The 26,973-nt window shown below is 44.1% G+C and overlaps 1 protein-coding gene across 3 annotated transcripts in view; it reads right to left on the bottom strand.

Moving 5' to 3' along the window:
- Positions 1–601: 601 nt before the first annotated feature.
- The window catches only part of LOC146178078 (reticulocalbin-2), a 108,299-nt gene continuing 81,927 nt past the window's right edge, over positions 602–26,973 (bottom strand). For 2 of the 3 annotated variants that reach the window (XM_084577926.1, XM_084577923.1), the window contains 4 exons: positions 22,226–22,309; positions 20,886–21,002; positions 12,006–12,214; positions 602–1,051 (listed from right to left, as the gene is read on the bottom strand). In XM_084577926.1, the coding sequence (XP_084434052.1) occupies positions 880–1,051; positions 12,006–12,214; positions 20,886–21,002; positions 22,226–22,309 (582 nt within the window). In that variant the 3' untranslated portion in view covers positions 602–879. The remainder of the gene's footprint in view (positions 1,052–12,005; positions 12,215–20,885; positions 21,003–22,225; positions 22,310–26,973) is intronic. The other variant, XM_084577924.1, reaches the window with a different exon arrangement.

Raw genomic sequence — 26,973 nt, 5'->3', positions numbered from 1 at the left:
TGAGATAGAATATCACGTTGTTAAGCTTCAAGATGTCATCCCACTTATTGTGGGTGCTTAGATGTTCATACGACGAAAGCCAGTCCTTCACGTCCTGATCGTCGGTACCGCCGAAGACTGGCGGGTCCCGCTGGCAAAGCACCCCGAAGCATGGAATAGAAAGGGCTGAGGTAGCGGTGGTGTTAGTGCTGGAGTCAGTCATTGAGGTCGGAATTCGGCGGCTGTGGAGCTTCAGGGCGAGGAAATGGAAGAGAAATCTCGCACCTCCACCAAGTGTTAAGCGGGGATCCAGGCACTGGTAGAGGGCACTGGTAGTGAGCAGGACCGGAGCGGGGGTGGCCTAACTTCCAGTCAGCTGGTTCGCAAAATCACTTCCTCCTCCTCTTTCTCAGCGATCTGCCCACTTAATCGGAACTTCTTCTTTACATAATAAGTAAGTGTGGCTGTTACTAAACTCAGACTGAGAGTATCTGACAGTAATGCCTTAGCAGAAAACAGACACGCAGTCATGATATTGCACTTATTCTTCATGCGAACCTATGTTATTGAAGAAGAAAGTACTGATTTTACATACATGCAGCCATAAATAATAAATTCAGCATAGTAGAAGAAAGCAGAGATTCTTTATTCTCCCTCCTCAGTCATGAACAGTTTGTGAAAGATTCACTTCTGGGCATTTGTAACAGAAAGATAAATAATGCATAGCACAAGACCTGACTATGTCTAAACCGAAAACAGCTTAGTCAAAAAAAAAAGAAAACAGATTTCGCATGTAGCAAAAATACTCAATGAGTCACATCTCTTTCATCATTCACAAACTTGCACGAGGACAAATGCACACACACATGCACACGTGACACGGAAACAATGAAGTTCAACCTAAAGCTCGTCAGTGAACCGACTGGTGTTGTGTAGGTGCTCCCCGTAGTCTGTTGCTTCACTTCCGACAAAAAGTTCATGGTGGTCAACAATTTCTTGTATGGAAAGCTTGCCGTCATTGTCAGTGTCACCATTGGCTATAAGGTGCTCTGCCTCTTGTTCAGCTATTTCGCTGGAAAGAGCAAAACAAAAAAAGAAAGAAGGTACTTCAGCACAGAGGATAATGAATATACAAATGCTGGCTTTCTTTCATTCAGCCACTGAAGGCAAAAGACTGTGGGAATTCAACATTCTCCTTGCCCGACACGATGACACGATGCGTCAAGCCAAACCAGAACACTAACAGGTGTCTACCGATGTTGGGACCGGCGGTGCCCAATTGCATGATATATTCAGTGAGGATTACATTTTTTCAAACTGAAAACATTTTCAACATAAAATGTTGATATTCAGTGGTATAATGCACAAGTCCCTCCTGCAACAAATGCATATTTAAACTTTTTCTGTAAAAAAAATATCAACGTCATTATACATTTTTTTTCTTCGTGGTTAAAAAGTTTTCGAGAAAACTTACTTTTTCATTCACTTTGAATAAACATGACAAGTGAGAGTATTACCAACTAAAATATAATTTCCTCTTCTAGAACATGGTGCTATAGTGTCTACTTTCAAGCATGCTCTGTTAAATGTAAGAAAATATTGCCAACACCACCGAAGAACTGCTACTTTTTCCGAAGACCAGTAAAGTGTTAGAGTATACGCAATGAAATTTCTGGTTGCATCTTTCCTCCTTTGCAATAGCTCATAGGCACCAGTAAAGACTGAATTTTACTCTTTTCTAATGTGTCATAGCCATGCCATATTTATATACATGACCATAAATTGGGTGTTGACAATAACACCATTTCCATGATGCCCATAAGTGCCTAGTTTAGACCGCTGCTACCAATATATATACATGCCTATGCTTGAAATTTCTACCCCAAAATGAACATTTTTTTTAAAAAGGTCCTCAAAAGTGCAGTGTTGTTTACTTTTCACATTCCATCTGCTTTTGGATCCATTTCAAGGTTAGAGTACCAACACATAATAGCAACATGAGATACTGCATCAGTTGACAGCGGTGCACACTGCATCAACTTTACTTTGTAAGCATCACACACATGCACTGTAGGGCAAAACAGTGCACAGCCATATTCACGTTACTGTCTCCCGTCATTCTACCGCAGGAGTTTGTACACCACCAGAAAAGTGGTAACCGACCGGATGGTGCCGTATTTTCAAGAGTGTACATGAAACGGGTTACAGAGCTTTCAGCTTTACACTCTCAAGACAATCTGTAAGGAGAGCTCCCATACTTGTGCTCCAAATTCACTTTTGTTGCAAACACAAGATCTGGAATGTGCACTTGAAGACCTCACTACTGACCTCAGACTAATCAAATATGCACAAAAATAAATTGCTTTCTCAATGGGTAAGTTGCTGAAAATATCAGCACCAAGTTTCAGTTCAGCCATGAAAAAAAAAAAAAAGGTCTGGCTTTACAGTCCACAAGGAAACTGGAGGAGTATTTGTTGGTGAACGTTGTAGGATACTAAAGAAAGCAAAGCCTTCAAATGCTTCAAAGCACAAGCACGCTTCTATCACGTCTTTAACGTCGAGCATTCTTTTTCAGCTTGCAACCTTGTTACAAGCAAGACAATCAAAAACCTCGAGCCCAAAAGCTTGGAGATGGTGCTCTTAAGCCACTGCTTTCAAAGTTTTGACAGTTATAGATTAACAATATTTACTAATGGCGCTCCGCAAACGTATAGGTTCGTGCAGACCTATTCAAAAAAGCTGCTTCTAATGTTTCCACCTCTTTTAAGACCCCAAATGGTGCCATTTTTTGTCAAAATTATGAGGCAGGTATCATGCACAGATATTAAAATCTGGAATCATTTGCACTGCTCAAATTTTTAAAGGCTATTTTTCTCCGTTCGGTACCGAAAATGTACCTTTAACTGCATATTTATTTCTGATGCCTAAACACACTTGTTCAGTGTTTAACATTCTGGCCTCTATGCAATATTATTCTAAGGTTTAACTAGCAGAACTCACTGATAATCAGTACAGTAGAACGCCATTTATACATTTTTTACAAGACCCGAAAAAAAAAACTGTAACAGCCAGGAAAACGCAACAGTGAAGAAAGTTCCGAAAATGAATAAAAACAGTTCAGCTTTGACTTGAAACTAGTTATTTAGCTTGAAAACGAAAAAAATCTTTAAAAAATCGAGAATGGTGGACTGCCATTTCTTTCGCTCGCTGGGAAGCACCACGCGTTTTTCAATAGCCTGGTGGGCCGTATTGGTGTCAGCGTCGCTTTGAGGTGCGACGTACCTGCAGAGGAGGTCCAGAGCTACGATGACTTCTCCGAAGTTCGGTTCTGTCAACTCCCTAGAATCAAGCAGCTCGTACTTCTCGTGACCGAATTCACAACAATCTCGGCAATGCTATGGCACTCTGATGTCAAAACTGCAGCATCTACGGCGACGTAGTCGTCATATGCGACTCCCATGTCACCCAGAGCATTCATAGCCTCCGCTAGATCTTTGTACTGTGAAAAACTGCGCCGAAATAAACACACCACAAGAAAGAAGACGGACAAAGGCGCTACTCACAACCGAATTTATTGAAAGCCACGAGTGATCTTATATAGGTGAAGTTTCCAAAGGGAAAGAAGGATGGGGAGAAAGATAGGGGAAATCATCAATCAACCATTGAGAACGCATCGAGTTTTTCACAGTACAAATATGAACCAACTAGCCCAAGAAACGGTATTAATACCGCTAGATCTTGATCACAAGATGCTACTTCAGACTCTTCAGCCTCCGTGGTAGTTTCCACTTCCCCGTCTATGCGGAAGCCACACAGAGCGGAGCAGTGCTGTGAAGTGCTTCGAAGTGCTGTGCAGCTGACGCACTCACAGCAGTCTGCACTGAAGCGAAGTAGTGCATAGTGCCAAGTATTAAAATGGCCATAGCCTACTGCCCGTGATCAATATGAGCGGGACAGCGCTTCAATATGTATTTCCTGTAAGCATGCCTTAAGTTCCTTATAATTCCTTATGATGCTGGCCTCCAACAGCTGCAAATGACTTGTAGTGTTAGGTGAGAAGAACACAAGCGTCACGTTCCGAAGAAATGGCGGGTCTCTGGGTGGGCAGCACAGTTGTCCAGAAAATGATCATTTCTGCACTGGGAACCCATCTGGTTACAAAGAACACACCATCCATGCATGACTGCTGCTTCTGTACTGACATGGCAGCAAGCGAGTATTCTGATATTTTACAATTACCCATGGCTTTAGCTTGTTACGAGCCATCCATGTTACAACAAAAAGCACCGTCCATCGGTCTTCGGTGCATTTACCTCCATGGCATGCTTTACCCTTCAGGCTTAATGACTTGGATGGCTGCACCCGAAAGAAAAGGCCCGTTGCGTGAGCGCTACGAATGCCATGAGGCTCATATCCTTCAATTGTAGCTGATAGTGCGGCCTTCCAATCATGGACTATTTCCAAGTTGACACTTGCTGCTTCTCCACTCACCGTCCTATAAGCGATGCTGTGCCTCTTTTGAAAACGGCTGATCCAGCCATTCGACGCCGCGAAGTCTGTGATGCCCAATCTGTTGGCTGTGTTCATCACGTTCTCATGCAGAATGCTCCAGTCGAAGTTAGCACCGGCAGCGCGAGCTTAAACCAGGTGAGAAGAGCCTCGTCGAGGTTTGCATACTTGGCGCCACAAGCCTGCTTAGTCTTCGGGCCAAAGAGTGTGGCACTCCCCTTTATATCAGCATGCTTCAAGATTATGCTCTTAAGCATAGAGAGTGGCCGACCAAGGTCTTTCGCAATATCCACTCTTTTCCGTGCTGGCTGCCTGTTGACTGCATTGAGTACGGCTAGCTTTTCCTCAAAAGCAAGTGCTTTCCGCTTGCATAATGCCACTGACACCATCAAAGTACGACAAAGATGCTACAAGTTTGACGGTTCGACTTTTTCGACGGTGGAGAAAAAAAAAAGTAGGTTCAACGTTCATGACGTGTATGGTATGGCCATCTAGTGCCAGCCTCTCCAACACATGTACGGCTTCTTGCTGCCAGTTCCGTAGCCAAGCCTTGTCAAAAACCAAAAAGGCAGCTGGCGCTCATTGCTCAGGCAGATTCAGGGAACCAGGTTGTGACGTATCATGTGGGAATGTTTTCACAGCTACAACATAACACAGAGGTTCCTAATACATTGCATACTATGGGAGCTATGCCGGGACCGGATGAAAACGACGCAACAGCCAGGAAAACGCAGCAGTGAGGAACGTAACAGCGGGGTTCTACTGTACAGTGAAACCTCATTAATAGGATCTTATGGGACCAGTAAAAGTGCCTAAAGTAACTGAATGTAAAATTATCAATGGGACAACATACACAGAAATACAACAAAGTATCATATCAATATGCCTGAGTTTCTTGATAAAATTTGTTAACTGTTAATTGCCTCAAATGATAAATCTGCATTGTAGTAGTAATTCTTAGTAGTTCTCCAATAACCTTACACAATGACTCTAGTAAATCCCAGATTCTAAGGACCGATTTTTATAATAAAGAAGAAAAAAAAAAGGAGAAGCACATCCCCAAAATCTAACGCGCACAATTATTTGTGATCTCTCTGTGAGCGTCTTAAGTCTTTCTCGGCCATGTAGTGGAAGCGGCAGACCTTTGCTGTTGCCTCTGCCATCTCCATCGATGGCAAAAAACAAGCACAAAACAAATCTGGAATTACAGTGAAAGCTCATTAATTCAAACCTCGATAATTCGAATTTTTGGATAATTCGAACTACACTACTTGGTCCGGCCAAGCTCCATAGAGATCTGTGTATAAAAAGCCCATTAATTCGAACGCGAGTCGGCTCCACTACGGATAATTCGAACTACGCGCTGCCGCGTCTAGGCGGCTTGGCGCACATCAAGCGGCAAAAAAAAAAAAAAAAAAAAAAAAAAGTGAAGAAACACCTCTGCGATCGGAAGGCATAATTAGAGGCTGCGAACGTCTAAGACAGGGACAGAAGATACAACCAGGTAAAACCAGTAGAACCAATAAAACCATGGAAGAGTGGGTAAAACTTAAACGCTGCCATGACCGGCGCGGCGGCCGTGGCAAGGTCAGTGCATGGCCGCGGCGGCGGCTGCCTGCTCTCTCTTTTGCGCAACCTCCGTAGCTCGCAACTAAATACTCGTTAATTCCAACGCTGTTAATTTGGAAATACGGATATAAGTACTGTCAGCGCAGCTCCAGCCAACCCCCATGAAAGGCTATGATCTCGCTTTTAGCACGGTTCGCTTCAAAAGCCCCTTGATGATATTGCGTGTTCCGATGATTGGAGGAGTGGCAGTAGACCACCTGCGGACCGCCACAGTCGCTGATAGCATGGTCAAGCGAACGTACTGAAAAGGAGGCGTGCACAACAGGACAAGTGCTGGCACTATGCCAAGTTCACTTCCCCTCCCCCCTGCTGGAGCTAAAGTCAAAAGATAAACACACCGTTATTGAGTAAAAAGAGTTTCAGTCACTGACCAAGTCAATATGAAAAAAAGAAGACGTTTCGGAACCCCTACGGCTTCCTTGATCACAATGAGGCGGACAAGGCGAGGGAATGGAAATTTAAAGGCGAAGCTGGTGACGTAATGATTGTGAATAAATTAATGGCATGTTTCCTGTTGTGCGATTCATGATTCCTGTTGTCGTCTGGATGAAAGACGACTCAAGCAGCAGCCGCGTTGTCAGATTCTTTTCTTTAGCTAAGATTGTAGCATCATCCCAGGCAATTTGGTGTCCCGTCTTGTGCGCGTGTTCTGCCAGTGCATTTGAAGCAATCTTATTGTTCCGGACATCACGCTGGTGTTCTTTCAATCTTCGTGTGAATTTCCCAGTTTCACCGATATAAACTTCACTGCATTCGCTACATGGTATCTTATAAACCACACCAGGGAATTGAACAGAAGGCAGGGGGTCCTTAACATTGACAAGCATATTGCGAAGCTTGCAGGTCGGCACGTGTCCAATACGCAAGTCATATTTTGAAAATACGCGGGAAAGAGCTTCGCTAACACCACGCATATAAGGGATCCTTGCGCTGGCCGAAAAAGTCTTGGGAGTGGTTATCCTTGGTTGCGAAACAGTTTTCTCAATCCTCGAAATAAAATGGGTGGGATATCCATTCTTGCGAAGCTCGTGCCGTACCTTCTTAAGCTCGGACTCCCTGTTTTGGTCGTTGCAGATCGTTCTGGCCCGGGTTACAAGTGAAGAAACGACTGACTTCTTGTGAGCCATTGGATGGTTCGAGTTAAAATCCAGATAACGTCCAGTGTGTGTGGGCTTGCGGTACACGGTGAACCCCGTTATTGCTGGGCAACATCTTTCAGACATTTTTCTTGGCCAAATAGACAAAGCTATTCAAAAAAATCTAGATGGCCTTTCATTGAACATTTTCCGTTACATTGATGATTATTTAGTTCTTCTCCCTTCCAATCGGTTCAATCATTCTGTCGTTAATATTTTATTAAAAAGAAAGAGGTCATGGTTTGAACTTTACTTTTGAATTGCCCAATGATGATATTCTCCAATTTCTTGACTTATCTCTTAATTTTAGGAATAAGCATGTTGTGTTGGGGTTGTCACCCTAGATCATCTAAGCCTTTACTTCATTTTCGCTCTGGACATTCCAAAGTGGTGAAAAATGCAATTGTCTCGTCTTGTTTGCGCTCTGCTTTAATTAAATCTTGCGAGCATAGAATTGGTAAAAGTTTTCTAGATCAAGTCAACAGATTGAGTAATTCTGGTTATCCGCTCCCGTTAATCAGTAGCAGATGTGATAAACTCCTGCTTTGAGTGAAGGGAAAGGACACGAAAAGGTCTAAGTTGTGCAGCAATAAAAGGAAACCAGTGGTTCTGCCGTACATGCACCCTTTTTCACATGGGTTGCGGAATGTCGCCAATCGGTATGATGTAGGCACAGTAATGTCAGCCCCCATGAAATTGTCAGGTGTGTGTGCTTTGGTTAGAAAAAAGGCAGACGTGTTAAAAAGTGAGCACCACTGCTATGTTAACCATAAATCTAGGTATGTACAGTGCAGAACGCAGGTAATTTACAAAATTCCTCTTTTTTGTGAAAAATACTACATAGGGCACACTGGCTGTTGTTTGAATGTCCGGCTCTTTGAACATAGAAATTCTTTAACCCCAACAGCACAAGACAATTTGCCTAAACATTGCTCGAAATGTAAATGCCACCCCATTTTCAATAAAGCTATCGTGCTTGGCACATCGCGCAATCAATGTACAAGAGAAATTATAGAGGCATATCATATCAAGAAAGGAGGGGATAAGTGTGTTAGCGTAGAGATTACATACTTTGAATCAGTTGTCAAGTAGTTTTTTTTCGTGTTTTGTGTATCTTTCCAGTCTTGCTTTTTTCACAACTTTGTCAATTCACTTCTTTTATTTCATGTCTTTGATAATTTTTTTTGCATCCTATATATTCTGTTAGCATTTCCAATAAAATATCAGTAGTGAGTAAGCGCTCGTGTGTGTATCCCTCATTTTGTCCTTGTCTTCTTTGCACTACGTTTCCTTAAATGCAAATGCACCAACTAGCACAATTCAGCATTCTTGAGAATACACAGCCATGCTGCACTTCGGATTGCAGACCCCGCGAGCTTCCAGATTCTCAGCAATGGCAGGCATGATTGGCAACCATCGAGAGTGAAAACAAACGCACCGGACATGCCTCAAATGTCCTTTTCAATGACGATGTGGTGGACCTGTAGATTCAAGCAATACACTATCACACAACCATGCACAACTCCAACCACCAGTCAATACTGCAAAATTCCTACACAGAAATAGAGCCGATGCTATGAGTGCAATGCATTCAAGGCAGCAACGTCTAAGAGCAGACACCTGCGCACGCTGCAAAATGAAAGGCCATTGCACCAAAAATTGCCCACAAACAGACACAAGCACTAAAGGGCAAGAAAACAGCTGCAGCATGCTGCAAAGAGGCAAGAACAAATCAAGAGCATACTAACTGCATCATTAAGGCAGAATCACATGGTAAAATAATGCTCTGATCAACATGAAAGGAATCAAAACAACAGCACTCTGAGACACAGGTTCAGCAGTCTCCCAAGTGGCTCAAGCAGTCATCACAACTTTGAAGTGGCAAAGGGAAACAACATCTTACTTAAAGGACCTTTTAGGACAGAATGGCAACAACCACTAAAGTGAATAGGATGGAACACCTGCTGTTTATGGCAATATTTGGCACTGCCTGGTGTGAGTGCATTCGGTACGATTACATCGAGTGGGTGCACTGACGGCATTCACACCTTGGAGCAGATTCCAAAAGAACGCATGAATGAAGCAAAATGGGACAGCATCAGCATAGTCCAGAAATTAACGTCGAACTCTGCACAAGAAACGAACATCAACCAATGACTAAAGTATCGAAAAGCAACAGATATAAAGATGCACAAACAGCCGCAGCAAGAAAAATGAAGCACCACCGCATGCAAGACTTCAACACAGCGACACAGTCATCTGAACTTTGATAATTATTCACGCATGAACATCTGTGTGAAGCAGAACTTCAATAGACACCACACGACATCGGAGATGATCCCATGCATCCAAGGAAATCAACATAATGGTTTAGAAATTAGGTCACCAAGTAACTGACGGTATTGATGGCATCGCGAGGACGCAATGTTTGGGAGCTTGGCTGCGTCGGCGCATATAGTGCCAGCTAGAAGAAAACTCGTGACCCAAGGGGTTGAAAACGAAGGTGGGAAGAGGATGAAATCCAATGATGAGCCCTGGATCATGAACTCTGTGATTACGGGTATCAAGAGGGAAGAAGCTTCTCAGGTTTTGACTTGGCGAGCTGGAAAGAAATGCTTTTCCAAGAATCATAATACTACATCATGTAAGCGTTTCGTAAATAAAGGTAACCCATGACTGGAAACTGGCCACCCTGTATACGCAGTGCCTGGTGTCATCGACGGTACCGGAAGCATGGAAGAATGCAAACATTATCCTCATTCACAAGAAAGGGGACTCTAAGGACCTTAAAAATTACAGACCAATCAGCTTACTGTCTGTTACGTATAAGGTATTTACTAAGGTAATCACTAATAGAATCAGGACAACCTTAGACTGCAATCAAGCAAAGGATCAAGCAGGGTTTCGGAAACGGTACTCTACTATCGATCATATCCATACCATCAATCAGGTGATAGAAAAATGCGCGGAATATAACCAGCCCTTATACATAGCATTCATTGATTACGAAAAAGCATTTGACTCAGTTGAAACCTCGGCGGTGATGTAGGCATTGCGAAATCAGGGGGTAGACGAGCCGTACGTGAAAGTGCTGGAAGATATATATAGTGGCTGCACAGCAACCATAGTTCTGCATAAAGAAAGTAACAAAATTCCCATAAAGAAAGGTGTTAGGCAAGGAGACACAATCTCCCCAGTACTATTCACAGCTTGTTTAGAGGAAGTGTTCAGAGACTTGGAATGGGAGCAGTTAGGGATAAGGCTAGATGGAGAATACCTCAGTAATCTGCGATTTGCTGATGACATTGCCTTGCTAAGCAACTCGGGAGATGAACTGCAAATAATGATTGATGACCTAGATGGGAAAAGTAGAAAGGTAGGCTTGAAAATCAATATGCAGAAGACTAAGGTAATGTTCAACAGCCTCGGGAAGGAACAGGAGTTTACATTAGGTAGCGAAATACTGGAAGTAGTAGGCGAATATATCTACTTAGGACAGGTAGCAACCGCAGATCCGGACCATGAAAAGGAAATAACAAGAAGAATAAGATTGGGATGGAGCGCATTTGGCAAGCACTCGCAGATTATGACTAGCAGCTTACCGGTATCGCTCAAGAGGAAAGTATACAACAGTTGCATCTTGCCTGTACTCGCCTATGGGGCTGAAACGTGGAGGCTAACCAAGAGAGTTCTACTTAAGTTGAGGACAACCCAGAGGGCTATGGAACGAAAAATGGTAGGGGTAACATTAAGAGATAGAAAGCGTGCAGAGTGGGTCAGAGAAATAACTCAAGTTAACGACATTCTAGTGGAAATTAAGAAGAAGAAATGGACATGGGCAGGACATGTAGTGCGAAGAGAGGATAACCGATGATCGCTGAGGGTAACAAACTGGATTCCAAGGGAAGGAAAGCGTAGCAGGGGGCGGCAGAAAGTTAGGTGGGCGGATGAGATTAAGAAGTTCGCAGGGGTCAAGTGGATGCAGCTAGCACAGAACCGGGTTAAGTGGAGAGATATGGGAGAGGCCTTCGCCCTGCAGTGGGTATAATCAGGCTGATGATGATGATGATGATGACTGGAAAGCAGATAGGCTCAATAGGACTGGAAGAGGTGTCTTGAATTATACAATGTTCCGAATAAATGAAATTTTACTATAAGTAACCTACAATGAACACCTTGTCCAATACTACCTTGATTTTGGCAGCCAAATAATATATCTATGACCTCAACCAGGACTTGAAGTCATGTAATGCATAAAACAAAATTTGATGAAACCGTAGCTTTGACCTTTTTAGTTCACTACGCTTTTATGCCAGCCTGCCCCAAAAGCAGGAATGAAAATATATGAGCAAAACAAAATACACCACCATATTCTTTTTTTATGTTTCATGGAACATGAAGGCTGCCTTCACGTAATAGTCATCGTTCAGCTGTTTAAACCGAAATCAAAATAACATAAGAGAAGAAAGTCAATCATAAATTATCAAACTGCCATTAGTGAATTCGTCACAACCACAATGTTAACTAAAATTCCTTGTGAATCGTTAGAGAAAGAAAACACATGTAAAATTCAGTGTGTCTATTTTTAACATATGTGTCTTATCTCGATACTACAAACAAACTCCAATGCTTTTCAAAAGTCCCGCATACAAAGACAATAGGTCGCTGCAACAGTTCTTTGTATCAAACATCCTGCATAAAGATTTGTCCCAGCATTTAAACCCTGCAAAAGAGACAAGCAGATACACTCACTCGTTTCCAGGCAACAACCAGTTCATCGTTTCCTCCTTGTCAAGCTTCCTGTCGCCATTCTTGTCGTAGTCCACCTCGAACCGTTCCTTCTCCGCTATGTACTGCTCGTTGGTCATTGGCTTGTCTGGGTCCTCTGTTGTGAACTCCTCGAGGTTCAGATAGCCATCTTTGTCCAGGTCCCTCCGTTTCATTGTCTCCTCGTACAGTGTCTAATTGAAGAGCAGCAGTGGGTGTGTGTAAAGTTGATGCAACAAGTAACAGCAGAAAGCAAAATGTTGCACCCTTAAGGTGGACAAAAAACTTAAGCTTTCTTTTGCAAATGGAAAACATCAGTGGGAACACAAAGCCAGCCAGTCGTTGAGCTGTAAAAAAGATTGTTCAAATAAAAGAAGCCTCACTATGACAACTTGTGACAGCTAGAAACATTCAATGCACACAAAGAAGCATGCCTTACAGCAGTGGAAAATGAAGCCTGATTTAAGACTTACAGACAAGAATTCACTTTTTTCTCCTAATCTGATGATGCATAACAAAAATCAGTGTTTTCGTAATAGAGATGAATGGATGGATGGAATATAGCAGCATCCCCTTTGAAACTGGGTGGTAGCAGTAGCTACCATGCTCATTTTTCTCCCTATATCTTAATTATTGTTTTAGATTGGTTAACTAAACCATCATTCTCTTTATTATATTTTTGTTTCTACTTTACTAACATTATGTCACTTCTCTGCTTTTAAGCCACCAATCTTCCAGTCGTCTTTTGCTAGTTTCCACTGCCGGTTTATTCACTCGGCCACTGGTATCTCTAAACCCCCAGAGCTTCAGGAACAGTGACTGCGCCTGCATCAACTTCCGGATGGATACCATTACATTCGAGTATAATATGGTCAATTGTTTCACTGGAGTTACCACATACAGCACATGCATCATCGTCATTGTTAAATTTCTTTTTGTACCTGCGTGTTCTAAGGCACCCTGATCTAGCTTCAAAAAGTAGGGCACTGCCTCTTGAAAGCTTCTGTCCTGATCTGCATTTTCCACTTTCGGTATAATTCCACACTCTTTCTTTTCCATCGAATTTCCATCGAGACTTTACAAAAGTTAGCGCCACCTAGTGAAAGAAACACAAACTGTGCATGGCGGCCATGGTTTGATCCGTCCGTCCGCGCCTCTCGTAGAGTACGCTGTCAATGTGAGCCTTCATGGAACCCATGCATACACCGCAAGCTGTGTTGCAATGTTCACAAGCGATTGTTTCATTTTTGAATATCGTAGCAGTTGCCGCTATAATCAAGCTCTATTACGAATGCAGCATGTTGCTGCGTGCCCTTCTGCAGTCAGCGCACCGTCGTAGACGCACACGGAAACAAGGTAGTATGTGTGTTTGCGACCGCTCATTTGAAATCCTAATCAGCTTTAGAAGTGTTACTTGCATCATGTCAAGCATTAGTGCACCTCCCTCTGGCTGGGAGCTAGCTCACAGAACGTGATATTTCCTAAAACAGCAAGGTTGTTTTGCGTGCTATGGAGCCTTGTGAATTTGAAGGATAAGCTTATGCTGCAATGGAGGACACGGTAGAAGGAGCAATGCATGTATAACGAATGCTATAATGCGACTAGGTTCGTTGAAACCGTTTGTACGTAGATTGCATTCGCCACTCTGTATCTGACTTACGACACGGGCATGATTACCGAAACAGTCGTACAAAATGGTAGTGCTTGGTGCAGAGAGCAATACGATTGTCTAGGATGCCTGAGCTGCGTGTTTCACGCTGCAAAAGCGGCTGCCAAACCCGCGGAGTCTAGTAAAGTCGGAAAACATGGCATCCCACTAGTGTGCCGCAATATTCTCACGTCCAGCCCGTTTCGAAAGATGTTATCGCGTGATGATGCGTGCGAAGTCCATTAAGCGTCCAGAGCGCGCAGCTCAGGTTTGCATTCTGCGCCTAAGAATGCCTGCATGCCAGCGCGGCTTATAAAATAACGAAGCTTGCGTTTCACTTTTGTGTGTTTTTTCGGGTCGCCCTATGGTTCACTAATTAACAGCAACCTGAAATGCAGTTGATTTTGTAAACATGCCAATTTCTTGTTTATTTCTTCTGTCAGATAGTCTGAAGCCTTAACCTCATATGCAAGCGCTAACGTGGGAAGATTCGATCGGTAAAGAGGAACTCGGCTGAAACGAAAATAAATTTGAAAAGTCAACTTACATTAGTGCACCGTGTTCGTGCTTGGTGCAACTGGCTATGTTCATAAAATCAGATTTCATAAAATCTTGTATCATAAAATCATAAAATCACCTTCGTCCTCCTGTGAGCCAATTATTATTATTATTATTATTATTATTATTATTATTATTATTATTATTATTATTATTATTATATTGGTATAAAAAAATTAGGAGGACACTTAAGTTCCGTCGTTAAGAGTATGACTAGATAGTGTTCTCTCTATCTCCAAACACACATGCACACAGACGATATGTTTTCTTTCTTCACGTTTAAATTTTAATTTTAATTTTTTTGGTATTTATTTATTTTATACTTCTTCCTCTATTTCTTTCCTTTCTTTATATTGTCACAGAAGCAGTGGAACTGGTTAAGCAGGTTTACTCACAACTAAGTAAAAGCACTGTCAAGATAAGGCACGGAACCGAGTGGCGGGCGAGCACCGAGAGCGAAGAAGACGAGCGCGTGCCAGTCTCCCGAGCTCGCCATATGGCGATGCCAGTAACATAAGATTGCGGCATTGCCCCTCCCGGTGGAAAAGGCATCGTCCCAATGCCGAGTGGAGAGATTGAGGATAACCGTAGTCGGCGAGGATGCCGCATTCACATCAAGCAGTTAAAGGAAGCAAAAAAAAAACACATGTAGCTTTCCGATTGTGCTTGCCGTCGGGATGAGCGAACAGTTCCTTGCGAGGTCACTGCGTAGGTGACGTCTACTTCGTACGGGCCGAAGTAGTGGCACAGAAGCTTCTCGGAGCGACCCCGCTGGCGAACAGGTGTCCACACCCAAACCTGCCCGCCAGGGTTGTAAATAACCTCCCTGTGACGAAGGTTATAACGTCGAGCATCTTTAACTTGCTGTGTCCGGACTCTGAGTCTAGCCCGCTGGCGAGCGGCCTCGGCATGCTGCACGAATTGGTCGGCACCGGCAATCGATGGGTGGGCAACATCTGGCAGTAGCATTGTGTCCAGCATGGTGACAGTTTCGCGACCGTACACCAAACGAAACGGTGTGAAGCGGGTCGTTTCCTGGACTGCGGTGTTATACGCAAATCTTCTGGTCCCAGTTCTTATGGTCTTCGTCAAAGTACATAGAAAGCATATCGCCGATGGTCTTATTGAGTCGCTCAGTAAGGCCATTCGTCTGAGGGTGGTAAGCTGTTGTTCTGCGATGGCAAGTGCCACTGAGCCGCATCACTTCTTGGGTTAGAGCTGAAGTAAATGCCGTGCCTCTGTCAGTTAAAACGATCGCAGGGGCACCGTGACAGACTAGATTAAAGATGAAAAAGTTCGCAATATCAGTAGATGTGCCGCTGGGAAGAGCTTTCGTCTCACAATAGCGAGTTAGATAATCTGTGGCGACTATAATGTACCGGTTGCCCAATGATGACGTAGGAAATGGCCCAAGCAAGTCCATACCGACTTGGTGAAAAGGTACTCGCGGAGGAACAATAGGCTGCAGCAGGCCAGCCGGTTTGACAGGTGGTATCTTCCGACGTTGGCAATCACGGCACGTCCTAACATAGCGCTGAACCATAACGGCAAGCTTGGGCCAGTAGTACTTTTGTCGTACTTGTGCCAAGGTGTGAGAAAAACCGAGATGTCCGGCAGAAAGCTCGTCGTGGCATGCCTGCAAAACGTCGGTACAAAGCGGCGTTGGGACAACCAGCAAATACTGAATGTCTGTGGAAGCGTAGTTTTCTTGTAGAGGACGCCGTCACGCAAGCAGAACGACGACAGGCCACGCGTGAAAAGGCGAGGCGGCAATGAGGCGGTTCCTTCGAGGTAATCGATGAGGGGCCGCAGTTCAGTGTCGTATCGCTGCTGTTGAGTGAGATCTGGCGTTGAGAGAGCGCCGAGAAAAACGGAGTCATCTGTTTCAATTGAAGAACACGGGATAGGGTCTCGGGATAGGCAGTCAGCGTCACTGTGTTTCTTGACGGACTTGTACACAATAGTGACGTCGAACTCCTAAAAGCGGAGACTCCAGCAGGCTAACCGGCCTGAAGGATCTTTAAGGTTCACTAACCAACAGAGTGAGTGGTGGTCGCTGACCACTCTAAACGGCCAACCATACAAATACGGCCGAAATTTTGTTACCACCCACACAACTGCAAGGCACTCCTTTTCGGTAGTAGAATAATTCGCTTCGGAATGGGACAGGGTGCGGCTGGCATAAGCAATCACCCGCTCAACGCCTTCTTGCCACTGAACGAGAACTGCACTGAGGCCAACGTTACTGGCGTCGGTATGCAATTCTGTGTTGGCCTCCTCGTCGAAGTGGCCAAGTACGGGTGTTGTTTGAAGGCATTTGCGAAGCTCCTCGAAGGCCCTTTGCTGCTCGTCGGCCGAGATGAAAGGCTGGTCATCCTTTGTTTGACGAGTCAATGGTTCTGCTATTCGAGATAAGTCATGCACAAATCTCCTGTAATAGGCACAGAGGCCCAAAAACCGACGCACAAAACTTTTATCAGTGGGTGTCGGGAAAGCAGTTACGGCAGCCGTCTTCTCTGGATCAGGACTAATTCCCTGCACTCACGACGTGACCCAGAAACTTGAGCTGTTGAAATGCAAAGTGGCATTTTTCTGGTTTTAGTGAGAGTCCAGCCCCGTGGATGGCATTTAGCACGGCCGTCAATCGTCTGAGGTGCTCCTCGTAGGTGGCAGAGAAAATGAAATCGTCAAGATAGACGAGGCACGTCTGCCATTTCAGGCCGGCTAGGACAGTGTCCATCATTCTTTGAAAGGTTGCGGGAGCGGAACACAAACCGAAGGGAAGCACCTTAAATTCGTACAGTCCGTCACGAGTAATGAATGCGGTCTTCTCTCGATCACGTTCATCGACTTCGATCTGCCAGTACCCACTGCGTAGATCGAGCGATGAAAGTATCGGGCGTGACGAAATCAGTCGAACGACTCATCGATTTGAGGCAATGGGTAGACGTCCTTTTTCATAATTTTGTTCAGCCTCCTATAGTCAACGCAGAATCTGAGTGTTCCGTCTTTTTTAGCGACCAGCACAACTGGTGAGGCCCATGGGCTTGTGGACGGCTGGATCGCATCATCGCGAAGCATTTCATCAACCTGCACCCGAATAGCCTCTCGTTCTTTCGCCGATACTCGGTAGGGGTGTTGGTGGATAGGGCGCTCGGTGCGATCAACTATAATTTGATGTTTGGTTACTGACGTCTGTTTCACTTTGGAAGTGACGGCAAAGCAGTCACGGTAAGTGTCCAGAATTGCTTGAAGGCGGCGTTTCTGGATAAGAGGCAAAGCAGGATTCACGTCAGTTTGAACAGTATGTCCAGTGCTCTCGGGAGGGTTCTCGTTGGCCAGCGAAAGGGCACAATGGGCGGATGGTGCACTGACTTCGTCAAAATAAGCGATAGCTGTACCTTGCGATAAATGGCGGTATTCGGCACTGAAGTTCGTTAAAAGCAGTTGAGTTCGTTTATTTCTCAAGGCAAAGACCCCCCGAGCGACGCAGACTTGTAGGCTCAACAATAAATTCACGTTTGTTTCCGCGAGGCCTTGAAAGGCGGGGGGGGAGGGGGGGTTGTCGCATGGCACTGTAACAAACAAGCTGGTGCGTGAAGGTAGAGTGACATGATCGTCGCACACTCGGAAAACTGGCCTGCCTGTGTAGTCGACGCTGTGCTCTGTGTACTCGTCGGGAATTGCGCGGAGAGTGGAAAAAGTCATCATGAAGTCACGGAGGTCGATGATTGCGTCGTTTTCTCTAAGAAAATCAAGGCCGAGAACCAGGCTCTGCTAGCACAACAAAGCCACACGAGAAAGTTACGTGGTTAATCTCGAAGCGAGCGGCGCACACTCTGAGCGGCGTTACCACATGCCCTCCGGCTGTCCTTATCGGGGCTCCGTGCCAAGGAGTCAGGACCTTTCGCAAAATGGTAGCAAGGCCATGACTCATAACGCAAAAATCAGCGCCGGTATCTACAAGGGTAGTCGTGTTGTGGTTATCAACGACGATCGGTATCTCGGCGGAATGTAGCTCACCGCCGACAAAGTGCGGCGTGTCAGGGATCGTCAGGCTGACGGGTCGTTTGTTGCGTCAAATTGCGGCGTCGAAGGTAAGCTTCTTTGATCGTCGGGAGGTCATCGGACTCGTTGGTCGTGCAGTGCATCGATTGGGGGCGTCGAAGGAAAGCTTCGGCGATCGTCGAAAAGTGGTCGGACTGTTGGTCGGAGCGAAGGGTCGGAAGTCGGTCTGTGTGATCGAATCGGTGAGCGGAGGATGTTGGTCGTAGTGTCCATCGACGGCGGCCCTACCCCCGAGGGTCGCCGTCTTCAGTTTTCCCGGTGCAGACTTGGGGACTGCCTGAGGAAAGAACGGCGGCTGGTTGAAAACTGTCTCGGCGGTGGTAACCTGGACTGGCGTCGCTGGAGGGACGCAGGTGGGACGTGGTCGCTGAGGTATTGGTCGATGTCCCGAGGTCGTTCGCCATAGCGCGGCCGAGGGGCATCCGGGGAAAATCCGCTCAAGCCCATCCGACGGTACGGGCAGTGGCGCAGAACGTGACTGGCTTCGCCGCAGTGAAAGCACAAAGGCAGATTGTTTGGTGTGCACCACGCGTGTGCTTTGCAAACGGGTGGTCGAGCTTCAGGCACACCAGTCGAAACTGGATATTGGGGTGGAGGACGAGCGGGAGGAGCAGGGATGCAGGTGGCCGATAGTTCAGGCGCAGGGGTACGCAACACGTTGCTGTATGTCATGATGTATGGCGCAGGCGGCTGGGGTGGTGGTACTGATGTCACTACTTGGCGGAGCTCTTCGTGCACAATATCTGAGATGCCCCCAACATGTGAATGTTGCTCGAGAAAGGGCAGCTTTTGCAGCTCTTCGCGCACAATGCTTCGGATAAGTTTGCGAAGGGCTTCACTATCGTTTCCGGTCATTGGCGAGCGAAAGTCTACGGCAGCGATGTTCGCAGAGCAATCAAAATGTACAGATCGCTGATTCAAGGCACGCTCGGTGCTTGTTGCTTCTTTCGTAAAATCAGCCACAGTATGTGGAGGGTCACATACAAGGCCAACGAACAGCTGCTCCTTGACGCCTTGCATAAGATGGCGTACCTTCTTTACCTTCGACATGTACGGACCCGCCCGGTTGAAAAGGCAAGTCATTTCTTCTACAAACATGGCGACGCTTTCATTAGACCGCTGTGCTCAGGACTGTAGAGCGAGTTCGTCCATCTCTTTTCTTGCATCGTTGCCAAATGTTCCGACCAGCTGCCGCTGGAAATCCTGCCAGGTGGTAATGGTAGCCTCATGGTTCTCGAACCACATCTTGGCGGCATCCTCTAGTGCGAAATAAATATTCTACAATTTCCGCTCCTCGTCCCACGCATTAAACACAGCGACCCAGTCGTAGCTGGTCAGCCAGTCCTCAACGTCTTCAAACTTGCCGCCATGGAACGGCGTGGGCATACGCGGAGTATGGCAGATAAGCAGGTGGGCACTCACAGGAAGCTGAATGGTCTGGATTGCCGCTGTATTCATCGTGGTTCGCGGTGGAGAAACAAGAGGACCACACTCGGGAGCTAAGCCTCTCAAGCGACGGCTCGCCTTGTGCACAGGTGTCGTGTCCACGGTGTGTAGATGGGCGTAGGGGGCAGCCAGAGGCTCTTCGTACATGGGATCTACACCGCACCTCCACCAAAAATGTCACAGAGGCAGTGGAACTGGTTAAGCAGATTTACTCACAACTAAGCAAATGCACCGGCAAGCTAAGCACGGAACCGACTGGCGGGCGAGCACCGAGAGCGAAGAAGACAAGCGCGTGCCAGTCTCCCGAGCTCGCCACATGGCGGCGCCAGTAAGATAACATTGCGGCAATATATATCATATTTAATATTTTACATTTTTATGCACTTATACTCAGCAACAGCAAACATTGGCTTTCCATTCTGAGCAATTTGACACCTTTGAACACATTCTTCAATTATTTCAATTAATCAATTACACAGAAGACAACTTCGGTTCGTCAGAGTTTAGCACGGACAGTCAAACAGCATCAACCAACCCGGAAACCCAACAGGCATCCGCTGATAAGTTTCGCTGTGTTCTCCGAAGCGCCATGGTGCTGCGCAAACTAAGCAAACTCTCCATCGTCTCTCATAGGCGTTTAAGTTGACAACAAAGGCACACAGACAAAAAAAAAAAATCTCAGCATTAAAAAACATTGAATACTGTAACTGGATAAGGGTGATGCTACACGGATCGACGAGGGGTCCATGTACGACTCGCAGAGCAGTCTGTAACTGCGCTCGGCAGTGCGGCCGGCAGGCCCCGCCACGCCTCAGCTGTTAAAAAATATCCATCTAGGCGTCGCTGACAAACCCGCCAGGGACAGAAGAGAGGTCCCTCGACCAGGCAGTGTCTTCTCTTGGCATCGAAAGGTCGGCCCAAGCACAGCACACTAGGTTAAGTGACAAGAGCGGACAGAACGGCAGCCACTGACGGACCGACATGGAGCAGACGGATGAAGCGATCAAAATATGGCCGCCAGCGCAGGATCAGCGTGCCGCTCACGGTTGCCAGACTTACTTTTGTAAACCCTCTATTAGGCACATCCTAGTATGCCAACATAATCAGGCTGAAATAAAAGCAAGGTCGGCCAAGTCCTGGCTCACCTCTTTCATTTCGGGAAACTCTGATGGGTGAGAGAACTTGGGAAATTCGTCCTTGTCAAGGACCCCATCACCATTGGCATCGGCTGCTTTGAAGTAACGGTCATCCTCTTCAAGCAGCTGAAATGAGAATTCCAACTTATGCCTACATCACTTTACAGCAGTTTAAAATGTTGAACAAGGCCTTTAGGTTTTGCATTGCATATTAGGCCACATGAATATCCTTTACTTTGTGAACTGGGAATTGCAATATGGAGCTGGAATTTTTCATTTGGATCAAAGCCCTCAGCTAGTATTGCCCAAATAAAGCATTTTAGTTTACTTTTTAATTTCACTGCTGATATTTTCTGTTCATAACATGTTTTCAAACGGTGTTCTATAACAAACAAAGGTAAATTTTTGTGGCCCCTTAATAATGAATATTACATTCCATGCATGCATGGCTACTCCTTCCCTCTCTACCTCCAACTAAATATAGAAATTCCTTTCTGTTAACTGCCACTAGTGGTGTTTTTATTCCTCAGCAGAATCTGGCAATCTGACATGATATACATGTACCCTACCGCCCAGGCTATTGAAGGAACCATAACTAAGAGTTGGTGAAAGCCCTTCGTTTTCAGAGGGAGGCAAATGGGAAAAGAATGCTAGTGACATCTCGAGGTCCAAGTTGGTGCCCTGTGCATTTTGTTATGGCTGGACCTGATCAGAGCGACATTATTACTGTGACTTTATTCATGCGCAGAACAAGTGCATTAGTTCAATCATTATGCCAATACTTCGCACCTTTCTCCGGTAACCAAGTTTCTACACCAACTACTTGCACCCACTAGTAATGTGCAGCATACAGTCAGCACATCTTTTTATCTGCAACGCCAAAAATTAATGAATAACTGGCAATGCATTTGCAAGCATTTGTTCATGGAACCGTTTTCTCCAACTAGCCAGCCTTTATAGCATCGCATCGAAGACTGATGTGGAGAGCCTCATTCAGAATTTTAGGATATCGATCTCGCATATAAAAAAATTATTGTTGACCGGTTTTTGCAACTGGCTGTAGTTAAGAGTGCCTTCTCTGAAGAAGTCTCATCCTCTGCCACATCCACACATTAGCTGTTTATACTGTCAACATTAAGTGACAGGATGACTGCTGTCAATGACATGCGCTGTCACTCGTGCATAACGGCCCCCGTAAGCTCACTACAAGAAAGGAAGCCTGCGGCATTGTGAGGTCTGACAGGCAGTACCTCTTGCACTTGCTCTAATATAAGGTTAGCCCTCCAGCCATGCTTTGCTACTCAGCGTAACATTCTCTGACTGCCCATAGCTGTCTCAAAAATACACACTTGCTTCTGGCTGCTTCTTATGGACTCTGCAAGGCTTGTCAATGATTCATCTGGATATTGTGTAATTGGCGTATTATACTGGGCCTGAAATTAAAATGTCACATCACTTTAGCAAAGAGTCATTATACATTTTCGCCCACTACAGTTGTGAACACCAGCAATAATAGAAGCCCAGGTGGAAGCGTGACTGATGCAGCTGTTGCGGCCTAGAACAGGTCACATTACGAAAAAAAAAAAAAAACAGAAAATGCCAGACAGTCTGGGTATTGTTCTCAGCTTCAAGTTGGCCAAGGCGTGATGAGCTAAAAATGGCCCGAAACAATGGCAAAGCAATAAAATTCAAAATAGCATGCAGGTTGGCCGCCTCATCCTATCTTAGCCAAGTCATTAGTCCCTCTAAAGTCAGCTTAAACAATAGGCGCTGTACAGCTCAATATATCTTTGTTGTCACAGCTGGCAGCAGTTGCAACGATGAACGAAGGAAATCTGAAAACCGGGCCTGTATTCCCAGTTTGCGTCATTTTCAGAAGTGTCGTGTTCGCCATCATCTCGAGTCATCTGAGTGGCGAGAATACCCAAACTGGACATTAGTTCGGTTTAAATCACATCAGGTTCCAGCATTTCCAACAATCATATGAGGCCGAAGAAAACGACACAAACTCAGAAATTAAAAACATATTCGTATGCAAGAAAATCTTCCCTTTCAGTGCCTACAGTTACAGTGGAAACACCAAGAGAAAACGTGTCCAACCAATCCACGCAAACGTGTCTCGACCACAGCAAATGAAACTAAAACACACTGTATAGGAATTATAGTTATCGTTGCATAACTGAGCAGCCCTGAAATGCGTAGAAGTTCTTCAGGACCTTGCATTAGCAGTCACTAAGGTCAGACAACAAGGATGATAAACATCAGTCACAAATGTAATTGTCATGAAGGGTCAATTTCTCTCAACCTACTCCTGTGTTTCATAAGGTTTGCAGTGTGCTGAAAATAAATACAAAACTTTGAGGACACTTATAGAGACCACATGATACAGATATACAGGCCTGCTTTATCTAAGCCTGTGTAACTACCACCGCTCCTATGCAAAGTCCAACCTTTTCGACCATCCTGGGTTTCCTCTTCAAGCCTGAAGTTCTCTGCTGCAAGGGAGCTTTGTTGCATTTATAATCAGCTACCTAAGAAGACATCCACGACTATTTTTGCACTGAGAATTTGCTGCCACCTTCCATTCAGTTAACAATGAATTGGGCCTCCAGGGCCAATCCAAACAGGCCCCATAATGATACGGCCATTTCTCATTACTGTCATTCTAATCTAGAATGGCAAAAGCTAAACTGGTGGAAGCAGCCAAAAATTATGGAATTTTTTTCACTAACAATGCATCACCAACAATCAATCAGTGAGAGGTTGGCTGTATGTGCCTAGCATATGCGCAGTTGTAAATCATAATATTATGCCTTTATTTGTATAAAAAGTTGAAGCATGCTGGCTGAGTAAAAGAATTTTATGCATGCCACGGTTTACACAACAGTGCATCACCAGTCATATATGAAGTCACTAGGAGACCTACTCTGATGTTTCACTGGAATTAGAATGAAAAGACGTGCATAGGCAGGGATTGGGTCGTTCAGCTTAAACTGAAAAATGTCACTAAAAGTACACCAAATTCACTTTCTGAAATTCAGTTTTAACAAAAAAAAAGGCAGTATTTCTGGCCTGTAATGTTACAACTAAGTAGCTATTCAGTCCCAGTTACAGTAGATCAAAACACAAAATTAAATAAGTTCTGGAACCAGGAACGCAACAAGAAGAAAGTGAGACAAATGTGGTACTGTGACTGTGTGTTATGAGGAACTGATCTACAAAATCAAACACACCGTCACCCATGAGAAAACTCCACTGCTTAAATAAGTTTACTGGGTAGCCTAGTACCATCAAGTCAAACTTATTACTAGCATGGAGCTAAAAAGGTGTGTCCTCTGCACATATAATGACAGAAACAACATTTGGAACTGGAAGAAGAGACCACTAACGTGAAGCAATACATAAACATCACAAAGTGTCAAGTTCTGGCTTCTACTACAATTAAGCAGCAGTTCCATTGTTACCTCACCATGAGCACATGGCGTCCTGTTCTCCAAACCATTGTCACCATTTTCTTCCAGCTACAGTAAAACGCATGATTTACTATGCTCTTTTTCATTCCCATCTGTGTTATTGTGTTTTAGTTTGGGGCAACACCACTGCAACAAATATACATCTGTACCAACAACTGTACGCAATAATTTTCATTTTCGCGCTATTACCACTGAAGGCATAAAAGCTGTTGTAAGAAAGATGGCAGTAAACAAAGCAACCGGTCTTGACGGCATTCAATCTAGGGTAGTCAAAGATAACATAGATATCCTCTGCCCTTACTTTTGCCACATGTTCAATCATTCCCTAGAAAATAATCGCTATCCTGATACACCGAAAGTTGCTAAAATAGTTCCAATATCACTTCCAAGTTCCAATAGCAGGAGATCGTAACCAGCCAGGTAGTTACAGGCCGATATCTGTACTAAGTGTGATTAATACACTTTTCAAAAAACTAATAGTGAAACAAGTAAAAACATTTCTTGACAACAATAATATCATTACACCTCAGCAACATAGATTTGACGAAAATAGGTCAACTTCCACAGCAGTGTTAACTTTATCGCAAGCTATTATTTCTGCCCTGCATCAGAACAAAATAGCTGTTGTTGTTTTTTTAGATATTCAAAAGGCATTTGATACGGTATGTCATCCTATATTGTTGCAGAAATTGGAAAGTTACGGTTTTGTCGATAACTCGTCTAAATTTTTTCACAACTATCTATCTAACCATAAGCAAAGAGTACTTATTAATAATTTTATATCAGATGTCAACTATGTAACCTGTAGTGTGCCACAGGGTTCTGTTTTGGGTCCCGTGTTGTTCTCACTTTATCTAAACGATCTCCCGCAAGTGCTACGCTTTTCTCAAGTCCTATTGTACGCAGATGACACCGCTCTTGTAGTTACTGGAGAATCTCTTCAGGCAATTCAGACGATCATAATGAATGAGCTGACAATGCTGTCTTCCTGGTTCCTCAACAATCGCTTAACGCTGAACATTGCCAAAACTAAGTATATAATTTTTCACTCTAGACACAAGACTATTAACAATACATTTACACTTACTCTAGGTAATTCGTTAATAGAACCAGTTTCTTCTTTTAAATATTTAGGGGTTATATTTGATTGCCATTTACACTGGAAAGAACAAATTCACAACGTATGCAAAAAATTAGCCTTTGGGTGCTACACACTCATTAAGGGAAGATACTGTTTTCCATACGATATACTATGTTCCCTCTACTTCTCGTTTTTCCATTCACATATCAGTTACTGCTGTGAATCTTGGGGTCAAACATATAAAACATATTTGTTGCCTTTACATCGTCTTCAAAAGCGGGCATTGAATGCAATAACAACTAGTAATTTTGATCGATCCAGCAGAAACATTTTTGATGCCAACAATATACTATCGTACCTAACCTTGCGTAACTACAAAGTTGCGCTTGTGATCAACAATATAATTTGCACTAACTCCCCCCTTCCATTAAGCCTATTTGTCCAGCCTTCGCGTAATATTAGGCAGGCATCTAACTGTAATTTTAACCTTCCCAAATGTAGAAATATATATGGTGAGCAACTGATGGAGTTCAATGGTGTTAAAATATGGAATGAATTGCCTATCGAGGTGAAAGCCGCCAAAAATTTTAAATTGACATGTAAACTGTATTACCAGTCTAATCAAATCCTGCCTGAATTTCTTTCTTAGTGAAATTCACATATATTGCCTAGTTTTTGAAACATGCTTTACAATGGTATTTGTTGTTGCGCACATGCTATTACGTGTGCGTAATAATTTTTGTGAGTGTATTGTGTACTTCGCTTGCACTTTATTGTACTTTGTAACCCTATTCTTTCTAATTCTCCTTTTCTTCATTGTAGTATTATTATGCTTATCGATTTTATTTGGTACTCATAATTATGTGGGTATTTTATTTTACTTGCAGTTTGCTGTATTCTTGCATATGTATGCAATTGTAGCAGTAATGTTGCGTTTATATCATTATTGTTCCTTTCAATCATTGATCCTCTATGGCTGAACCAGAGAGTAATATTTGTATTTAGACCGGCCACTAGCCTACTGAGCTATCGGTCCAAACAGTGTTTGTACATATTATTTGGTTTTGTCAATAAAGTTACTTGAAAAAAAAAAAAAAAAATTTCTGTCCTCCAGAAACGAGCTCTCCACGCAGTTGGAAATGTGTCAGCCTTGGGGCACACAGCACCACTTTTTCGTACACACAGGATCATTATGGCGCAAGATATATATATATATGCATAAATTACTTTGCACCTATAAACGGGCCATTAAAGGTACCTTAGACCCATTTTTAGATTTAGCCCAACTAACAAAATCTTCCAGTAACTATTGTTTTCGTAATCCATCAACTTGGCTGGTTCCATCAACACAAACTAATTGTGGTAAAATGATGACTCAACATATGTTACCAATACTACTAAATCAGTATGATGCGCTTCAGGTTGATATCGCACAACCGTCGTAAAAGGGTATTGCTGAACTGTTTATATAGTGTTGTTTACTGCCCCGTATATAATGTATTGGGGTATAATATACTATGTGTGTCCTAGTAATTGGAGTCTT

Source organism: Amblyomma maculatum, chromosome 9, assembly GCF_055883805.1.
Source record: "Amblyomma maculatum isolate TAMU_Amacu chromosome 9, ASM5588380v1, whole genome shotgun sequence".
Lineage (NCBI taxonomy): Eukaryota > Metazoa > Arthropoda > Arachnida > Ixodida > Ixodidae > Amblyomma > Amblyomma maculatum.
This window is presented reverse-complemented; position numbering and strand designations above follow the sequence as displayed.